The sequence below is a fragment of the Schistocerca nitens genome, chromosome 2 (genome assembly GCF_023898315.1).
Source record: "Schistocerca nitens isolate TAMUIC-IGC-003100 chromosome 2, iqSchNite1.1, whole genome shotgun sequence".
NCBI classification, from domain to species: Eukaryota; Metazoa; Arthropoda; class Insecta; order Orthoptera; family Acrididae; genus Schistocerca; species Schistocerca nitens.
Window position 1 is genome coordinate 834,480,848 of NC_064615.1, and position 22,768 is coordinate 834,503,615.

The 22,768-nt window shown below is 41.9% G+C and overlaps 1 protein-coding gene across 1 annotated transcript in view; it reads right to left on the reverse strand.

The window, feature by feature from the left end:
* Positions 1-22,768, reverse strand: part of LOC126235373 (dynein regulatory complex protein 1) — a 444,155-nt gene that overhangs the window by 27,102 nt on the left and 394,285 nt on the right. The window contains exon 15 of the mRNA XM_049944096.1: positions 12,682-12,770. Within this exon, the coding sequence (XP_049800053.1) occupies positions 12,682-12,770 (89 nt within the window). The remainder of the gene's footprint in view (positions 1-12,681; positions 12,771-22,768) is intronic.

The following is a 22,768-nucleotide window of genomic DNA, read 5'->3' on the forward strand; positions in this document are numbered from 1 at the left end:
AAAAACTACGTGTAAATGTATTAAAAGGAGTGGTTTTGTGGTGGTAGATAATGAGAATGAGGCTAACAATTGTCTGACGAAGAAATAATGACGTTAAAACCTGTGGGAAGCGGCTAAAAATGATCAATGATGTGGGAAAAACGGAAATGGAAATAAAGCGAAAGTTATTAGAACTAGCCGAAATGGTTGTTTAATAGGTGAAAGGAACTGTTTGTGAACTAGAAACGGTGGATTTTATGGCAGCAGTAGTGTTGAAAGCGGAAAAAAAATTTTTGGTTATGGTTGGAAGTGGGTTACGTATTATTGAGTATATATAGGCGGGATAAAATTGTATAGTGGATTACGGTAAAAAGGAGGTGAATACAAAGTCAACCTAATGGCAAAAACAGAAAGAGTAAATAAGACAACAGAAAAGATTTCGAAATGCAACAGTGACAATAATAAACGTAATTGTTGGGTTCAAATGAATGTTATGAATATAATAGAGGGAAACATTCCACGTGCGAGAAATAGATCTAAAAACAAAGATGATGTGACTTACCATACAAAAGCGCTGGCAAGTCGATAGATACACAAACAAACGCATACATACACACAAAATTCAAGCTTTCGCAACCAATGGTTGCTTCGTCAGGAAAGAGTGAAGGAGAAGGAAAGATGAAAGGATGTGGGTTTTAAGGGAGAGGGTAAGGAGTCATTCCAATCGCGGGAGTGGAAAGACTTACCTTAGGGGGAAAAAAGGACAGGTATACACTCGCACACACACACATATCCATCCGCACATACACAGACACAAGCAGACATTTGTAAAGGCAAAGAGTTTGGGCAAAAATGTCAGTCGAGGCGGAAGTACAGAGGCAAAGATGTTGTTGAAAGACAGGTGAGGTATGAGCGGTGGTAACTTGAAATTAGCGGAGGTTGAGGCCTGGTGGATAACGAGAAGAGAGGATATACTGAAGGGCAAGTTCCCATCTCTGGAGTTCTGACAGGTTGGTGTTAGTGGGAAGTATCCAGATAACCCGGACAGTGTAACACTGTGCCAAGATGTGCTGGCCGTGCACCAGGGCATGTTTAGCCACAGGGTCATTACCAACAAACACTGTCTGCCTGGGTCCATTCATGTGAATGGACAGTTTGTTGCTGGTCATTCCCTCATAGAAAGCTTCACAGTGTAGGCAGGTCAGTTGGTAAATCATGTGGGTGCTTTCACACGTGGCTCTGCCTTTGATCATGTACACCTTCCAGGTTACAGGACTGGAGTACGTGGTGGTGGGAGGGTGCATTGGACAGGTTTTACACCGGGGCCGGTTACAAGGGTAGGAGCCAGAGGGTAAGGAAGGTGGTTTGGTTATTTCATAGGGATGAACTAAGAGGTTACGGAGGTTAGGTTGACGGCGGAAAGACACTCTTGGTGGAGTGGGGAGGATTTCATGAAGGATGGATCTCATTTCAGGTCAGGATTTGAGGAAGTCATATCCCTGCTGGAGAGCCACATTCAGAGTCTGATCCAGTCCCGGAAAGTATCCTGTCACAAGTGGGGCACTTTTGTGGTTCTTCTGTGGGAGGTTCTGGGTTTGAGGGGATGAGGAAGTGGCTCTGGTTATTTGCTTCTGTACCAGGTCGGGAGGGTAGTTGCAGGATGTGAAAGCTGTTTTCAGGTTGTTGGTGTAATGGTTCGGGGATTCTGGATTGGAGCAGATTCGTTTGCCACGAAGACCTAGGCTGTAGGGAAGGGACCGTTTGATGTGGAATGGGTTGTGAAGGGTGAGTGAGTGGCCTTTCCGGAGGTGGGAAACCAGGAGATTGGATAGTTTTTTGAGGTGGAGGGTGGCATGCTGTTCTAATTTGTAGTTGGCCTGTAGGAGGATGCTTTGAACAGCCTGTGTGGATGAGGGAGAGGAAAGATTGAGGACACCTTAGGCCCCCTACAAAACCTTTCACCTGACTCCATCAACCTCCTGACTCCACTGACACCCCGCACCCCTACCTTCTACCTTCTTCCTAAAATTCACAAACCCAATCATCCCGGCCGCCCCATTGTAGCTGGTTACCAAGCTCCCACAGAATGTATCTCTGCCTACATAGATCAACACCTGCAACACATTACATGCAGTCTCCTATCCTTCATCAAAGACACCAACCACTTTCTCAAACGGCTGGAATCCTTACCCAATCTATTACCCCTGGAAATCATCTTTTTAGCCATTGATGCCACTTCCTTATACACAAATATTCCGCACTTCCAGGGCCTCGCTGCGATGGAGCACTTCCTTTCACGCAGATCACCTGCCACCCTACCTAACACCTCTTTCTCATTACCTTAGCCAGCTTCATCCTGACCCACAACTTCTTCACTTTTGAAGGCCAGACATACCAACAATTAAAGGGAACAGCCATGGGTACCAGGATGGCCCCCTCGTACGCTAACCTATTCATGGGTCACTTAGAGGAAGCCTTCTTGGTTACCCAGGCCTGCCAACCCAAAGTTTGGTACAGATTTATTGATGACATCTTCATGATCTGGACTCACAGTGAAGAAGAACTCCAGAATTTCCTCTCCAACCTCAACTACTTTGGTTCCATCAGATTCACCTGGTCCTACTCCAAATCCCATGCCACTTTCCTTGACGTTGACCTCCATCTGTCCAATGGCCAGCTTCACAAGACCGTCCACATCAAACCCACCAACAAGCAACAGTACCTCCATTAAGACAGCTGCCACTCATTCCACATCAAAAGGTCCCTTCCCTACAGCCTAGGTCTTCGTGGCAAACGAATCTGCTCCAGTCCGGAATCCCCGAACCATTACACCAACAACCTGAAAACAGCTTTCACATCCTGCAACTACCCTCCTGACCTGGTACAGAAGCAAATAACCAGAGCCACTTCCTCATCCCCTCAAACCCAGAACCTCCCACAGAAGAACCACAAAAGTGCCCCACTTGTGACAGGATACTTTCCGGGACTGGATCAGACTCTGAATGTGGCTCTCCAGGAGGGATATGACTTCCTCAAATCCTGACCTGAAATGAGATCCATCCTTCATGAAATCCTCCCCACTCCACCAAGAGTGTCTTTCCGCCATCCACCTAACCTTCGTAACCTCTTAGTTCATCCCTATGAAATCCCCAAACCACCTTCCTTACCCTCTGGCTCCTACCCTTGTAACTGGCCCCAGTGTAAAACCTGTCCAATGCACCCTCCCACCACCACGTACTCCAGTCCTGTAACCCAGAAGGTGTACACGATCAAAGGCAGAGCCACGTGTGAAAGCACCCACGTGATTTACCAACTGACCTGCCTACACTGTGAAGCTTTCTATGTGGGAATGACCAGCAACAAACTATCCATTTGCATGAATGGACACATGCAGACAGTGTTTGTTGGTAATGAGGATCACCCTGTGGCTAAACATGCCTTGGTGCACGGCCAGCACATCTTGGCACAGTGTTACACCGTCCGGGTTATCTGGATACTTCCCACTAACACCAACCTGTCAGAACTCTGGAGATGGGAACTTGCCCTTCAGTATATCCTCTCTTCTCGTTATCCGCCAGGCCTCAATGTCCGCTAATTTCAAGTTACCACTGCTCATACCTCACCTGTCTTTCAACAACATCTTTGCCTCTGTACTTCCGCCTCGACTGACATCTCTGCCCAAATTCTTTGCCTTTACAAATGTCTGCTTTTGTCTGTGTAAGTGCGGATGGATATGTGTGTGTGTGCGAGTGTATACCTGTCCTTTTTTCCCCCTAAGGTGAGTCTTTCCACTCCCGGGACTGGAATGACTCCTTAACATCTCCCTTAAAACCCACATCCTTTCATCTTTCCCTCTGTTTCACTCTTTCCTGACGAAGCAACCATTGGCTGCGAAAGCTTGAATTTTGTGTGTATGTATGTGTTTGTTTGTGTATCTATTAACCTGCCAGCGCTTTCGCATGGTAAGTCACATTATCTTTGTCTTTAGATATATTTTTCCCACGTGGAATGTTTCCCTCTATTAATCTAACATGGAATGTTTCCCTCTATCATATACTTATTCGTTTGGTAAGTTACAGAATCTTTGTATTATTTGTTTGATAAGTTACAGAATCTTTGTTTTAATAGAGGGAAACATTCCATGTGGGAAAAATATATCTAAAAACAAAGATGATATGACTTACCGAACGAAAGCGCTGGCAGGTCGAGAGACACACAAACACACACACAAAATTCAAGCTTTCGCAGCAAACTGTTGCCTCATCAGGAAAGAGGGAAGGAGAGGGAAAGACGAAAGGATGTGGGTTTTAGGGGAGAGGGTAAGGAGTCATTCCAATCCCGGGAGCGGAAAGACTTACCTTAGGGGGAAAAAAGGACAGGTATACACTCACACACACACACACACACACATATCCATCCACACATATACAGACACAAGCAGACATCTCACAAGCAGACATATTTTAGGTCTTTGTATGTTTAAAGTGAATTTCTACAAACAAGTGGAAGAACTTCAAGATCAATTCCAAAAGCGTGCCAAAACATCATTTTTAATGCTAAAATAAAGTATAACAAACCCACTAAGAGAGACAGAGAAGTCACCCAATCAGTTGGCGAATTACTGTATTTAGTGCAGCTAAAGATAACAATTGGACAAACAAGAAAATAAATGAACAGAAGAAGAACTGGTTTGGTATCCTTTTGGCACACTATAAAGACTTTTCAGAATGAAGATTAAAGAGTGTCTAAAATGGAATGCTAATATTTTGTGTGTGTTACAATTTTTGAGTTATGACAGTCAGACATATGTGTTCAAAGTGAATTACCAGTTAAAACAGAAAGTTTTTCAGTAAACCCTGGAGAGATGCATGTTGGAAATTACTAGGAGAGACAAGGAAACAAACAAATGGATAAATTAACAGACCAGAGGAAAAGTCATACTTATGGATTCAATGAAAATTAAATGGAGCTGGCATGGCATACAGTCATGTGAATATGTGGAAGACAGCAAAATAAATTCTTCGCTGGACTTCAGGAGAAAAGTAAAGACTGAGATGATCACCTAATTGAATCTACATCCACATCTACACTTAGCAAGCCTTCTTACAATGTGTGGTGGATGATACTTCTGGCGCCTTATCATTTCTTCCCTTTCCTGTTCCATTTATAAACAGTATGTGAGAAGAGCAACAGCCAGTAGGCTACTGTGTCAGCTCTAATTTATCAGATTTTTCCATTGTGATCATTTCAAGAAATGTATGTGGGAAGCAGTAACAAATTACATAATTCTTCTTGGAATGTACATTTTCAGAATTAGGTAATGATAAACTTCTCTGAGGTGCACACTAAATCTCTTGTACCATTTGCCATTGAAGTTTGATGAGTATTTCGGTAAGACTGGTGCTTACTAAATGAATCCATGACAAAACAATCCCTCTTCATTGGATCTTCTCTACTTCTTCTATGAATCCAGTCTGGTAAGAGTTCCAGATTGACGAGCAATAATAAAAATCAGTCTTAACAGTGTTTTATAATCCACTTCTTTCATGAATGAATTACATTTTCTTAAGATACTGCCAAGAAACCTCAGTCTGGCATCTGTCTTTCCTACAATTAGTTTTATCTCACATTCCACTTTAGGTTGCTCCAGATGGCTACTAATGGATATTTGATGGCTGTTGTTGTTTGTAGGGATTTATCACTTCTAGCTTAACCAAACACTAATGGGTATCTTTACCTATTTATGGGATTTTTTTACATTTATTTACGTTTAGGGTAATCTGATAGTCCCAGTACCAAATACTGATCCTCTGCATGTCTTCCTCATTTCACTACAATTTTCTGGTGTTGTAACTTTCACATACATGACAGCATCATGTGTGAATAGCTTCACAGAGCTCCCAATGTTATCCACTAGATAATTTGTTTTTAACTTTCAGGATGTCATCCTATCAAAAATTAAGTTTTGAATCTTTACTTGCTATAAAGTTCTTAATCAAGACAGTCTGGTATGCTGTAAGCTCATATTTTGTTCACTAAATGGCAGTGCAGAACTGTATAAAATTAATTCCAGAAAATAAAGGGCACAGTTGCAATCTGCGTGCAATTATCTACGGTTTGTTGGATTTTTGGTTGCAAAATCGTGTTGATTCCCACAGAAAAGATTTTCATTCTGCAAAAAAGTCAAATACACAAGCATAAAATTTGTTCCTAATTCTATAACAGATATTCAGTGGCCCAGTGATGGAGGCCTATAATCACATGCATTTGTCTGATGACCATTCTAAAAATAGGAATGGTTTCCAGTGATTTAGTGTGCGGGTTAATGACATCAGAAAATCTTCAAGTGCATCATTGATGTGTGTGTAATTAATGACCATAATGCATTGAAAAGCCTAGAAGAGATCTTTAATCAGATGTCAAGTGGCTATTGATATGATATGAGGGTAATCCCAAAAGTAAGGTCTCTTTTTTTTTTTATAAGTACATACACCTGTTTATTTCTACAATGGTTTGCTTTGGTTTACAGCTTGAATATTTAGCTATTTTTTGACATAATCACCATTTCTGTCGAAGCATTTTTGTAGACACTGTGGCAGTTTTTGTATGCCCATGTCATACCATCTCGCCGCCATGCTGTTCAAAAAGTTATGGACCTCTTCATTCATCTCGTTATCAGAGCTGAATCGCTTTCCAGCCAAATGTTCTTTTAACCTAGGGAACAGGTGATAGTCACTGGACGCCAAGTCAGGACTATAGTGTGGGTGGATGATTATGTTCCACTGAAACTGTTGCAGGAGAGCAGCGGTTAGCCAAGTGATGTGTGGGTGAGCGTTGTCATGGAGAACATGTATGCCCTTGCTCAATGTTCCTCTTCTCCGGTTCTGAATTGCCCATTTGAGTTTTTTCAGTGTCTGACAGTACCTGTCAGTATTAATTGTGATCCCAGTGATACTGCTCCGATGACGAGGTGAAAGAAGAGGTTCACAACTTTTTGAACAGTATGGCAACGAGCTGGTATGACATGGGCATACAAAAACTGCCACAGCATCTACAAAAATGCATCGACAGAATGGTCATTATGTCGAAAAATAGCTAAATGTTCAAGCTGTAAACTGATGTAAACCATTGTAGAATTAAACAGGTCTATATACTCATAAAAAAATAGGAGACCTTACTTTTGTGATTACCCTTGTATGTTATGTGAAACTAGAGATATGTAGGAGTGTGTATATTATGAAAATGAATACAAATTAGAAAAATTATTATTCCTGTTTGCTTGTAAGTAGTTATTTTCAATACAACCAAATATAATTTTTTATAAAAACACTAACCAACAATATGGTGTACTATTTAAAAAAAAATATAATAAAACCACACTTTATTTTGTTAAAACAAGTGTGACTGTCAACATAGCAGAATGCAACATAATACTACCAGAAGGCCACTAGCTACTAACTGAAACTAATGTTTGTATTCTCCAAGCAAGCACCTTAATTCTCAGGAAACAGAGAACACACATAAGTAATGACTTTTTATCTTGTTTGTGTACAGCAATTTTAATTACCAAATCCTCAACATCTTTCCCATTTTTATTCAGTATTTTCCAAATAAGATCAGTCATGATTTGTCTGGAAACAAGATTAGATGGGATTTTTAATGACTCTTTTATTACAAATAAACAAAATTCACAATTTTGTACTTTCAGAAAACCCAAAAGTGTGAAATTCTGTCAGTGTGTGTCCTGATTAGATCACAGCCTCATCAAAGTTATTGTTATTATATTAGGTACCGTATAGCAATATAATACAACACTATTCTCTACTAAATATTCCCAATTGCTTTTTCTCCTACAAATCACAAATGACGATTTTAGCACACTAATGTCAAATGACACACAACATACTTTACAGTTAAGTAATTTTGTAATGAAAATCATAACTATCTTCACAAACTGCTGTAAATAGATAAAATATCCATTATCAGCTGTGTACTCCAGAAAGAGAAAAAATAATACAGAATTTTAAGTTTTACAGATGTTGTTATAGACTGCTTATAAAAGATTCTTTATGAAATCATTTACATATATAAAAGTGAACATATTTATGTGTGTATCTATGTGTAGTGGTGGGGGTGAAATGGGTTCATTTCTCCTGACATCTAGGTTTCCCTGCATGACCAGGACATTGTGTGGGTAGAATAGGGATTCATTTCTCGGACTATGCATGTGAATAGGCAAGGCTGAAGAGAGAGAGAAAGAGAAGGCTGAATTGGGTAGAGAAATGGGGAGGGGGAGATGGACAGAAAGACATGGAGTGGAGGAAGTCCACAGAGACAGTTGGGAGGAGGGCAAGGACAGGGGGCAGGGGAGGAGGAAGTGATCAGAGGGATGGGGAGGGAGAATTGGTCAGGGAGAGGAGGAAAAGGGAAGAGAGGGGGAGAAGGGGATGGACAAGGAGATGGGGAGCAGATATACAGAGAGAGAGAGGGGAGATGGAGATTGTCAGAGAGGGGAGGAGGGCATGGACAGAATGAGGGGAGGAGGAGATGGACATAGAGGTAGGGAGGACGAGATGGAGAGAGTAAGGTGGACTATGAGACACAGAAGGGGGGTAGAAGTGATGTTCAGAGAAGGGGAGTGGGAGGTGAACAGAGAGAAAGAGAGGAGGGGATGGTCATACAGGGGGAGAAGTAGTACAGAGACAGAAAAAAAGAGGTGGTCAGATAGGGGGAGGAGGAGACAGACAGAGGTAGGGGAGGAGGGCATGGATAGAGAGACAGAGAGGAGGAGATTTACTGAGAGAGGAGGGAGGAGGAGATGGTCAGACATATGGGGAGGAGGATATGGATAGAGATGGGGGGAGGGGACAGATAGAGAGAAGAAGGGAGAAAATGAGCAGAGAGAGGGAGAGGAGGAGATGATCAGAGAGGAGGGGTGATACAGACAGAAAGAGGGGAGGCAGAGATAGAAAGAAAGAGTGGGAGGAGAAGACTGGCAGAGTGAGAGGGGAAGAGGAGATGGACAGAGATGAGGGAGGAGTGCATGTACAAACAGGGGAAGGAGGTAATGTAGAGAGAGGGGGAGTGGGTACAGACAGAAAGAGGGGAGGGGGAGTTAGCCAGAAAGAGGGGGGCAGGAGGAGATTGGCAGTATGAGAGGGGAGGAAGTGATGTCCAGAGATATGGGGAGGAGGAGTTGGACAATGATAGGGGGGAGGAGGACAAGGACAGAGAGGAGTAGGAGGTGATGTAAGGAGAGAGGGGATGGAGGAGATGACCAGAGAGAGGGGAGGAGTACATGGACAGAAAGGGAGAGGAGGTAATGTACAGAGTGGGTGAGTGTGTACAGACAGAAAGAGGGGAGAGGGAGATGGCCAGAAAGAGGGGAGAGGAGGAGATTGTTGGAGTGAGAGAGGAGAAGGAGATGGGCAGAAATATAGAGAGGAGGAGGTGGACAGAGATAGGGTGAGGAGAACATGGACAGAGAGGAGCAGGAGATGATGTAAGGAGAGAGGGGGTGGAGGAGATGACCTGAGAGAGGAGAGGAGGAGATGAACAGAGAGAGGTGGTAGAGGAGATGACGAGAGTGAGGGGGAGAAGGAAATGGACAGAGAGCAGACAAGGGGAGGAGGAAATGGACAGAGAGAGGGGGATGAAGGACATAGTCAGAAAAAGGGGGAGGGGGAGGTGGCAAGAGAGAGAGAGAGAGAGAGGGAGAAGGATATAGCCTGAGAGGGAGAGGAGGAGATGGACAGAGAGAGGATGGAGGAGGATATGGGTCGAGTGGGAGGAGGTGATGGACAGAGACAGGGGTGTGAAGGAGATGGCTGGGAAGAGGAGGAAGGAGAAAATGGGAAGAGAGAAAAAGAGAGAGGAGGAGGGGAGGAGAAGATGATGGACAGAAAGAGGGTGGTGGAGGAGATAAGCAGAGAGAGGGGGAGGAGGAGATGGGGGAGAGGGGAAGGAAGAGATGGATGTAGAGCAGGTGGATGAGGATATGAACAGAGGGAGGGGGAGGCAGAGATGTGCAGACAGGGGGAGGAGGACGAGGGAGGGGAAGGAGGAAATGGATGAAAAGGGGGAAGAAATGGGCAGAGTGATGAGGAAGGGAGGAGGAGATGACAGACAGAAAGAAAATGAAAGAGGAAATGAGCAGAGAGAGAGAGAGAGGGATGAGAAGGTAAGTAGAGAGGGAAAGGAAGAGATACATGGAGAGGTGATGGAAGAAGGTGGTGGAAAGAGAGACATAGGAGGAGGAGATTGACAGAGAGAAGCTGGAGGAGGAGTTGTGTGCAGTATATGTGTCTTATGCATGTGCAGGCAACGCCACAGGCAAAAGGTTCTAGTTACTTTCATAAGTGGAGAACAGCTTAACAGGTGACACTATTGCTGTATGATTATTTTTGTGCATTAGTCTCAACAAGAGACTGATCGAAAATACATTGTTAAAGTGATGTTACTGGCTGATAGGCAAGATTATTCTCTCACTTTATATAAAGAAAAAGTAATTTGTTGCTGTTTTGATTAAGAATGACAAATATGAATAGGAGCCTTTCCAATTAAGTCTCTTTGGTCATAAACATTTTACAAACTTATATACACTCCTGGAAATGGAAAAAAGAACACATTGACACCGGTGTGTCAGACCCACCATACTTGCTCCGGACACTGCGAGAGGGCTGTACAAGCAATGATCATACGCACGGCACAGCGGACACACCAGGAACCGCGGTGTTGGCCGTCGAATGGCGCTAGCTGCGCAGCATTTGTGCACCGCCGCCGTCAGTGTCAGCCAGTTTGCCGTGGCATACGGAGCTCCATCGCAGTCTTTAACACTGGTAGCATGCCGCGACAGCGTGGACGTGAACCGTATGTGCAGTTGACGGACTTTGAGCGAGGGCGTATAGTGGGCATGCGGGAGGCCGGGTGGACGTACCGCCGAATTGCTCAACACGTGGGGCGTGAGGTCTCCACAGTACATCGATGTTGTCGCCAGTGGTCGGCGGAAGGTGCACGTGCCCGTCGACCTGGGACCGGACCGCAGCGACGCACGGATGCACGCCAAGACCGTAGGATCCTACGCAGTGCCGTAGGGGACCGCACCGCCACTTCCCAGCAAATTAGGGACACTGTTGCTCCTGGGACATCGGCGAGGACCATTCGCAACCGTCTCCATGAAGCTGGGCTACGGTCCCGCACACCGTTAGGCCGTCTTCCGCTCACGCCCCAACATCGTGCAGCCCGCCTCCAGTGGTGTCGCGACAGGCGTGAATGGAGGGAGGAATGGAGACGTGTCGTCTTCAGCGATGAGAGTCGCTTCTGCCTTGGTGCCAATGATGGTCGTATGCGTGTTTGGCGCCGTGCAGGTGAGCGCCACAATCAGGACTGCATACGACCGAGGCACACAGGGCCAACACCCGGCATCATGGTGTGGGGAGCGATCTCCTACACTGGCCGTACACCACTGGTGATCGTCGAGGGGACACTGAATAGTGCACGGTACATCCAAACCGTCATCGAACCCATCGTTCTACCATTCCTAGACCGGCAAGGGAACTTGCTGTTCCAACAGGACAATGCACGTCCGCATGTATCCCGTGCCACCCAACGTGCTCTAGAAGGTGTAAGTCAACTACCCTGGCCAGCAAGATCTCCGGATCTGTCCCCCATTGAGCATGTTTGGGACTGGATGAAGCGTCGTCTCACGCGGTCTGCACGTCCAGCACGAACGCTGGTCCAACTGAGGCGCCAGGTGGAAATGGCATGGCAAGCCGTGCCACAGGACTACATCCAGCATCTCTACGATCGTCTCCATGGGAGAATAGCAGCCTGCATTGCTGCGAAAGGTGGATATACACTGTACTAGTGCCGACATTGTGCATGCTCTGTTGCCTGTGTCTATGTGCCTGTGGTTCTGTCAGTGTGATCATGTGATGTATCTGACCCCAGGAATGTGTCAATAAAGTTTCCCCTTCCTGGGACAATGAATTCACGGTGTTCTTATTTCAATTTCCAGGAGTGTATTACCACTGAAGAAACAATAGTGAGTAACTGACTCTGTGTGCATCTGATGCACATTGCCATTCTTGTTAAGGTCCTGTCTATGTTGGAAAGTACTTCTTGAGGCAAGAATTCAGTTGATAGAAATGGAACAGTATTTTACAAGACAAACTTTTGCCAAGAAAAAAAATCATTGCACAGTTGAATGTAGAATATGAATATGTAGATTGACACCAGCCAGTCATTGCTCCAGTTTTCAATCCTCTGTATGATTTCCAGCACTTTGATACAGAATTCTGGCATTGAAACCTCCCTACAAACAATAGTGAATCACCTGCAAACATTGTCACATAACCTCTGATATCCCACACTGGCACTGTAACCTCCCTGTAAACAACAGTGAATCACCTGCAAACATTGTCATGGAGCTTCTGGCACTCCACTTACACGAGTTATTATTCTTTTGCTGGTATGCAGCAATTACAACTTTTTTTTTACCTAGTTCTTACAAAATATTCTTTCAGCTATATTTTCATTGTAAACAACTGGAAATTTATCATTCCCATGGTAATAGCAAGTTCACTGAGACAAGTATGTCAATGAAAAATTGGAAGTCAGTTATGTGGTATTGTTTCTTCACTGATGATATATTATATGCATTATTAAGGTGTACTTGCAAGTTTCATAATACACATTACCAACCGGTGACAGTATGTAACCTCGCAGCAGCCTCTGCAACTCTGTGTTCTGGTGTTGGAGTTGCTGAGTTTCTACATTCAGTCGATGACGTTCTGAAAATAAACCAAAGATGTTTTGAAACTGGGAAGAAAATGAATTTTTGTTAGCATATTGGTAATTGTGTTTCTTGCTGCTACATATTCTAAATTTAGGTTAAGCAATAAAACACCTCTATATATACTGAAAGATCACTGGATGGTTATCTTAGCAAATTGTTAAGCTGATCACATGGGCAAATAAAAAGTCATACATAGTGCTTGTCTGTCATTGAGAAAAGAATGCACATGCAAATGCATACAAATGATTTGAATCTGTTGTATGCCTGTTCAACTATCATCTATATTAAGGGGAGTTGGAATGCCCTATCTCGCCAATGTTAAATTTGCTAACTTTGTGTACCTTTTTCTTTGGAACTATTATCTTCAGAACTTTGAAATTCTGGCAGAGGTTTTCAGCATATATTGTGAGCCCACTGAACTAGAACCAATGTTTTCTTTTTGTTGGTATAGTATTTATGAATTTTTTACCATTAAGCCATTTTTTATTGGAAAAAGTATAACATAAACTTCCCTAGTTCAGAGAATAAGCCAGTTCTTGTCATGATTCTAGTTCAGTGGCCTCTTTGAACTGTTTTGCAGCATTTCTGAAAATTTGAATGTTGTTGGTTGAGTGGTTTATGAGATAAAGGTACATGTAACACTAAAAATGTCAAATGCCAGAAAATGCGATTAAAGTAATTTATTATGAAAATTCACAAATACCTTTTATTCTATTATCAAAAGTGTCCAGCAGAGTAATCAGGGTCATCTTCTAGTTCTTCTTCTTCACCTAGAAGCTTTCTTCTCCTTGCTGCCCTTGCTTTTTTTGTATTAAATTCAGCTGCATACTGAGCCTTCCTTACTCGCACGCTGTCCAGAAGCTGAAGACCTCTGATGGTGTTGATACCAGGAGCAATGCCGAGCCTTGCCATGACCTTTAGCCTACCCATATGACCATCATTGAATGAAATAACAGCATCACTGACTCCCCATTTCAATGTTTTTATCCCAACAAATACATTCTTAGGTACACGAGTCCAAATGAGGTTGTTGAACGACTCGTTTTGATTCTGGGTACAACCATGAAGACATTTTCGCAGAAGATCAGGATGCCCCAAGTCTCTATATATTGGTTTAATTACTTCCATAACAGCCAATGGAATATAATTTTTATGGTGATAAGGATCCCCAGTAGCTTGAGATTTTCTATAATTGCACCATGACTGAGGACCATCTGGACAAGCAAAATGTTGAGGATTATCATCAGTTGATGATCGATGTAAATATGTGGCCCATACAGCTTGTCTCATTTCCTGCAAATTATTTGCATTATTTCTTATTGCCATACCATAGTATTGTTGTAATTCATTTATAATTTTATCTGACAGGCGACCTCTAATGGTTTTACCATCTGACAAAATTTTGTCCTTCAGATTCTGTTTCAGTTTCCTTAGACGAGTGCCCATTCGTTTCTGAACATGACCGACACATTCTAGTTTAGTTATTGTCTTATTGACATATGGCATGGATTCTGTAACACTTTTGTATGCCTTGGAGTCCCCATCTCCAAGGAATTTTGTGTAAAATACTCCCCGTTCTTTTTCTGATCTGCTAAACATTTTCACAGCAGCGGCAGCCTCCATGCCTCCACTCGTACCTTCATAATTCTTGCTACATATGTGAGCTGCTTCTTTCTTACCAGATGCACAATGGTAACAATGTTTAGTGAGCACTTCATAGTCCAAAACTTTACCGCTGTCCACACTAGTAACAGTAGCAACAGCATTTTTGGATGTGTGACCCCTTTTCTGCCAGGTTCCATCAAAAGCAACAGGGATATCTGGGTTTCCTTCATTTATATATTTTGCTTCACTGGCAGCAGCTTTCATTGATAAATCTGCTACAGACTGAACAGCATCTCCTATCACTTCAGTGTAATTGTCAATTTTAGCAGGTGGAGGTGGAAGATTCATTATGGCACAAAATGTTTGAGCAGCAGTATGTCCTTTACCAATTGCTCTCATTGCATACATTAGCCTGATATTACTCTCAAACAAATTGCTACTGCATGTTTTAGAGCTCCAAAAACAGGTCTCATTTTCACAACTGGCACAAACTATAGCAATTTTGCAGGAAAGTCCTATAGAGTTTGTTATGTTCATATCAAAAGAACCTCCACAAAGATTACAACACAAACATTTCTTCATAAACTCAGTAAAAACAGGAAAGTCGACTAAAACATATTGTTCATTAGAAGCTTCATCTGTAATTTCACTTGCACAGTTTGATAACTTCTTTTTTGATGCACTGGTGGGCGTGTCTCCTTCACACATCTCAGCTGTACAAACGTCAGAACTTTCACCAGCATCAACAGGTGCTGAAGCAGAATCACTTGAACAAACGTTATTTGTAAATCTATTACCGCGAAACTTTCGCTTTTTAAATAATGATGCACTCCTAGGCATCGTAGAAACTACGCACTCACCACTGAAAGTCAAAACAAGACAGATAACAAACTCCAAATGAGCGACAAACTAAACTCGAGGCTCAAAACAAACACTCACAGATCAAAAACTGAACAATAAACACAGCTAGTCGTAAAAACAATGGTACCTATGGAAGGATCAAAGATTCTACAACTGAAGAGTGAAATCCACAGCCTTCTATATGTAATGTTTTCGGAAATGCGAAGATTTAAATGTGTACAAATCACAAGATGGGTAACTTTGCTGGGCGCACATGTAATTTTGAAAAATTAAATAAAAATACTTCCAATTGGAATTTCTTAACAAATTTTGCACCATTTTAAGCAGAAAATTTCAAATTAAGTTATAAGGTTAAAAACTGAAAATGTGAATTTTTTCCATTTTCCGGCATTCCAACTCCCCTTAAGTCTCGTATGGGTAATATTGGACTCTTGATCAGTGTGCTTGTTTCATTAGCAAATATTATAGTTTTTGAGTAGTTTTTCAGTCACTGCAAAATTATTTATGTAACTTAGGAACATTAACATTCTTACCTGGCTCTTCACTGTTATATCACTACATTAAGAAGGAAGTTTGTTTCATGTAGTGCAAGTTGTAAATGTGACTCCCTGTTTTCTACAAAAAAGGTAAGCCTCCATCAGTGAGAGAGGGGTACAACTAATGCCATCACTTTTTAATTCCCCTCAAAAAACTTTATTGTCCACACAAAGACTCAGGTAATGTTACAGAACACAGCTGGTGCAGCTTGGTGGTTTCCATACTGGGACAATCTGTGGCATTTACTGACCAGAACTATGCTGCCAGGGTTTTCCAATAAGTTTATTGACTATATCTCCTGCCCTTCTTGAGATCAGCTAACTAAACAACATCAAAAGCTATCTGCAAGACAAGATTTATTTATTTATTTATTTATTCCATGTGATCTAATGGTACGCAGTGTGTTGCAGATGTCGGAAAATATCAGTTAATATTGTTAACATATAGTATCCTAATGCATTATATTGCTCAATGTTTTCAGTTTAACACAAATAGCAAGATTACTGTTCTAAGTATTCATTTACAGTGTAAAAACAGTGACACAACAAATATGACTTCACGGCTTTGCTAAATTTTATGTTGTCTCTGATGGACTTAATACTAATGGGAAGATTGTTGAACAGTTGGAGGCTCATGTGGAAAGCTCCCTTTTTACACAGTCGAGTGTTTGTATGAAAAACATGCAGATTTGAGTTTTTTCTGGTGTTGTGTTTATGTATTTCATTATTTTTTATGACTCTAGAGTCAGTTGGCACTATGTGGTTTCTGAAGAATGTATAGGCAAGGCAGTGTAAGGATTTCCAACTGAAATCAAGTGCTAGCCTGAAAACATTAACCAGCGTGTTCTACACTTACATACAAGGCAGAATGTATAGGCAAGGCAGTGTAAGGATTTCCAACTTTCTGAAGATGGGTTTGCAGGAGTCTCTGGGCTTGCTCCCAGTAATAATCCTCATTGCTCTCTTCTGGATTTTTATGCGCTCAGGGCAGTTGGAGAATTTCCCCAGAATATCACACCATATTTTAGGTGGGCTTGTATGTAAGTGTAGAACACGCTGGTTAATGTTTTCAGGCTTGCACTTGATTTCAGTACACTCAATGCATAACAGCCAGTACTAATTCTGGCATTTACCTTTCCTGTATGTGTATTCCATTTCAGGTTATCTTGAACCCACAGACCCAGGAATTTGAAAACAGTGACGGTATCTATTGGCTGGTTATTTTCAGTGACAAGTGGCTGAGAGGATTTTGCTTTTTATGTTGTTTGAAAGTTCATGGAAGCTGTCTTTTTGGTGCTGATAGTTAATCTGTTGATTTTAGCCCAGTTGCTGAGTTGTTCAGTGGCCAAGTTCACAGCTTTTTGCACAGCCTCTGTATTCTCCCCTTTGAGGAGTACAGTTGTGTCATCAGCAAATATTGTTTTTGTGCATCCACATTCAGGCTCAAGTCATTAATATACAGGAGGAAAAGTAGGGGTCCCAATACTGAGCCATGTGGTACATGTTGCTTTACAGTTTCATTACTTGATAGGATTTCCGTTATTGAGTTGATATTTCCTGATATTTTATTACAACACATTATACAAGAATTGTGATAACCCATGGTTACCCCATCCCACCAACACCACGCTGTTCATCAATGTTCAGTAGGATTTGAGGTTCCAACCCCTCATGTGTTATTCAATCAGCCCATTCTGGCACTCTGTAGCTAACTTCAGCTGTCATAGGTGCCATTTTTAGGCAGTGCTGAGAGCAGTACATGCGGAGCAGTGTGTGTGGCTTCTGCCCAAAGCCACCACAGGGAAACATCACATGTCATTCTAGTTAACCCCAAAGTGGACCAGCTTCTTTCTCATTCTGTAATGGCTTATGTTGTAGCTAACATGACTCTGCTCATGGATCATTGTATGTCAAACTGGTACCAACACAGCTATGTACAAGGACAATATATTGAACATGTTTTTGGTGTTGGCATTACAGTGGTTGTGGCTTTCTAAATTGTGTGTGTTACTACATAAATGGTGATGAATAAGACCCATTCTTCATGTGTTTGATTCAAAACTGTGGCAATGTCAACCAGTGTACCCTTGGAGGTCATTCTGCAGAGATTATTACAGCAGCAAGTGGAAAACCAGCAGTGCTTGGAAATGCAGCAACAGGAACACATGGCCATGCTGTACAGGGTGTTGATAGGTCTGTTAAAAAGGCCTGAAACTTTGCTAGGCTGCCCACCTCCATTCCCTGCTTACAAAAAAGCTACAATCATATGAAAAATGCCTACAGCAACAATTCAAAGGCATGAAGCCCGCCGACTCTAATAAAGATCTTTTTTTGTCATGAAGCTCCCTGCAAATATATAATTTGTTAGGGATGTTAGCCCCTCTTCAGGATCCTGTGTCTCTTTTCATTTGACAAAAAATGGTTCAAATGGCTCTGAGCACTATGGGACTCAACTGCTGAGGTCATAAGTCCCCTAGAACTTAGAATTACTTAAACCTAACTAACCTAAGGACAACACACACATCCATGCCCGAGGCAGGATTCGAACCTGCGACCGTAGCTGTCGCGCGGTTCCAGACTGTAGTGCCAGAAACGCTCGGCCACCAGCGGCCGGCTGTCATTTGACAAAATGTGTTGTTTGGTGAATTCCTATTCACATGCATGCTCACATGATTTCTGTGAGAGTGAAATTTTATCAGTGCAGAAAGTGACCCCATCAATCCTGTCACACTTTGGCTGTGAAACTACCTGAGTTAAGTCACTGATGTTGTTTTCTTAATGTTAAATATCAGGAATAAACCCCAATATTATGGTCAGAGATGTTATCTATGTTTACATCTACACAGATACTCTGCAAATTGCACGTAAGTGCTTGGCAGAGGGTTCATTGAACCAATTTCACAATAATTCTCTTTTATTCCACTCTTCAATAGAGTACAGAAAAAACAAACGCCTGTATGTTTCAGTGTGAGCTCTGATATCTCTTATTTTATTATGATGATCATTTCTCCCTATGTAGGTTGGCATCCACAAAATATTTTCGCATTTGGAGGAGAAAGTTGGTGACTGAAATTTCGTGATAATGCCGCAACAAAATAGCCTTTGTTTTAATGGTGTCCATCCCAAATCCTGTATCACGTCCATGACACTTTCTCCCCAGTTTTGTGATAATACAAAATGTGCTGCTCTTCATTAAACTTTCTCGATGTACTTCATTAATCTGATAAAGATCCCAGACCACACAACAGTACTCCAAAAGAGGATGGACAAGGATAGTATAGGCAGTCTCTTTAGTAGATTTGTAGCAACTTCTAAGGGTTCTGCCAATAAAATACAGTCTTTGGTTTGCCTTTCCCACAACATTTTCTGCATTTTCTTTCAAATTTAAATTGTTCATAATTTTAATTCCTGAATGGACAGTGTCTTGAAAGGAGGGTATAAGATGAACATCAACAAAAGCAAAACAAGGATAATGGAATGTAGTCGAAGTAAGTCGGGTGGTGCTGAGGGAATTAGATTAGGAAATGAGACACTTAAAGTAGTAAAGGAGTTTTGCTATTTGGGGAGCAAAATAACTGATGATGGTCAAAGTAGAGAGAATATAAAATGTAGACTGGCAATGGCAAGGAAAGCGTTTCTGAAGAACAGAAATTTGTTAACATCGAGTATAGATTTAAGTGTCAGGAAGTCGTTTCTGAAAGTATTTGCATGGAGTGTAGCCAAGTATGGAAGTGAAACATGGACGATAAATAGTTTAGACAAGAAGAGAATAGAAGCTTGAAATGTGGTGCTACAGAAGAATGCTGAAGATTAGATGGGTAGATCACATAACTAATGATGAGGTATTGAATAAATTGGGGAGAAGAGGAGTTTGTGGCACAACTTGACTAGAAGAAGGGATTGGTTGGTAGGACATGTTCTGAGACTTCAAGGGATCACCAATTTAGTACTGGAGGGCAGCTTGGAGGGTAAAAATTGTAGAGGGTGACCAAGAGATGAATACACTAAGCAGATTCAGAAGGATGTAGGCTGAAGTAGGTACTGGGAGATGAAGAGGCTTGCACAGGATAGAGTAGCACGGAGAGCTGCATCACACCAGTCTCAGGACTGAAGACCACAACAACAACAACAACAACAGGTATTTAGTTGAATTTATGGCCTTTAGATTAGACTGATTTATTGGGTAACTAATGTTTAGCGGATTTCTTTTAGCATTCATGTGGATGGCCTCACACTTTTCATTGTGTAGGGTCAATTGCCAAGTTCTGAACATTCAGCTATCTTTTCTGAAACATTTTGCAATTTGTTTTGATCTTCTGATGTATTTACTAGATGATAAATGACAGCATTATCTGCAAATAACCTAAGACAGCTGCTCAGATTGTCTCCTGAATCATTTATATAGATAAGGAACAGCAAAGGATCTATAACATTATCTCAGGGAATCCCAGAAATCACTTCTGTTTTACTTGATGCCTTTCTGTCAATTACTATGAACTGTGATCTCTCTGACAAGAAATCACAAATCAGGTCACATAACTGAGATGATATTCCATAAGCACACAATTTCACTACAAGCTGCTTGTGTGGTACAATGTCAAAAGCCTTTTGGAAATCTAGAAATACTCAATCAGTTTGAAATCCCTTGACAATAGCACTCAGCACTTTGTGTGTGTAAAGAGCTAGTTGTGTTTCACAAGAAAGATGTTTTCTAAACCCATGTTGATTGTGCATCAATAGACCATTCTCTTCAAGGTAATTCATAATGATCAAACACAACATACACTTTGTGATCAAAAGTATCCTGATGTCCCCCCCCCCCCCCCCCCCCCAAAAAAAAAAAAAACCCAAAAACACACTTTTTTCATATTAAGTGCATTGTGCTGTCACCCACTGCCAGGTACTCCATATCAGTGACCTCAGTAGTCATTAGACATCGTGAAGGAGCAGAATGGGGTGCTCCATGGAACTCATGGACTTCGAACCTGGTCAGGTGATTGGGTCTCACTTGTGCCATATGTCTGTACATGACATTTCCACACTCCTAAGCATCCCTAGGTCCACTGTTTCCAAAGTGATAGTGAAGTGGATGTGTGAAGGGACACATACAGCACAAAAGCCTACAGGACTGGCCTGCACAAAGTATTGACATGAATCCTATAGAACACCTTTGGGATGTTTGGAATGCCGACTTCATGCTGGGCCTCACCGACCAATATCGATACCCCTTGTTGGTGCAGCACCCCATGAAGAATGAGCTGCCATTCCCCAAGAAACCTTCCAGCACCTGATTGAATGTATGCCTGCAAGAGTGGAAACTGTCATCAAGGCTAAGAGTGGGCCAATATCATATTGAATTCCAACATTATTGATGGAGGATGCCACGAATTTGTGTCATTTTCAGCCAGGTGTGTGGATACTTTTGATGACATAGTGTAAGTTCCAAAATCCCGCTGCATATCAACATTAATGATATGGACGTGTAATTTAGTGAATTACTCCTATTACCTTTCTTGAATATTGGATGACCTGTGCAACTTTCCAGTCTTTGGGTACAGAACTTTTGTCAAGCAAGCAGTTGTATATGATTGCTAAGTGTGGGGGTCTTGCTTATTTTTGGAGGATTTGGGGCCTACAATATTCAATCTTGCTGTGACAACCATGTGTTCATTAATCCCTGTATCTGTTTTGATGCTCATTATTGACTCACGATTATTTGTTGCTAAGGGATCAAGTGTATTTTCACAACTGTTAACTCTTTGCCTGGGCTCATGAACTAACTGCTCGAAATAATTTTCAGAGAATGTGTTTAGCACAATTTTGGATGATGTTTTATGTGTATCTCTGGAATTAAACACTTATTTTCACCAACATATTGAGCATAAATCAAAGTCACCATCAACTATAATTGTATGAGTTGGGTGCGTGTTTGATATTAAACTCAAGTTTTCTTTGAACCCTTCAGCAATTGTATCATCTGAGTTGGGAAGTCGATAAAAGGATCCAATTATTATTTTATTCTGGTTGCCAAGAATGACATATGCCCATACTAACTAACAGGAACTTCAAGATAAACTACTTCTCACAGCAACAAACATGCCACTGCCAACTGTGTTTAACCTATCCTTTCAGAACACCATTGTGTTCTTTGCAAAAACTTTGGTAGAATTTATCTATGGCTTTAGCCAGCTTTCAGTGGCTATAACGATTTGAGCATCAGTGCTTTCAACTAGTGCTTGGAGCTCTGGTACTTTCCCCACACAGCTACAACAATTTACGACTGTTACATCAATGGCTCCTGTATCTATTGTCTTCCTATGTTCGATCTGCACCCTTTGTGACTGAAGCCCCTTTTGTATTTCCCCAAGATCCTCTAACCTAAAAAGCTGCCCAGCCCATGCCACATAGCCCTTGCTACCTGTGTAGCAGACTCCTGCGTGTAGTGGACTCCTGACCTACGTGGCAGCTCCTGATACAGAAGTTCGTCAAAGGGAACTGTAATTTCAAGATCACTCTTTTGAAGAAGTAATCAAGACAGTGTGAGCATTTGAAGTTTCTTGCATCACCAACCATCAATTAGATTCATGGGCTGCTGTCGATTCAGACACACATGGATGTTATGGCAATGCAGCATTTTCAGCAGCCATGCACCACACAAATCTGATTGAGGTGGAAAAATTTCCACAGGCCCGTGACCTACTTGTTTGTGCTGCATGACTGACTGGCTTGTTCACAATGTTGAATATTGTGCCACCTGTGTAATAAGAATGGTCATGTTGCATCTATGTGCTATAATCGCTCAACTTCCACTGTGCCTCTCACATCTCAACCTACGGACATTAGTGTTGTTAGTCAAGTATGTAAAGATATTACGACTGTTACTAACAAACTGTTCATCTGTGTGCATGTTAATGGGACCCCTTATGACTCCAAATTGGTATGCACACAGTGACCTCACTATTGAATTTTAATACTTATATCCATCCTGGTT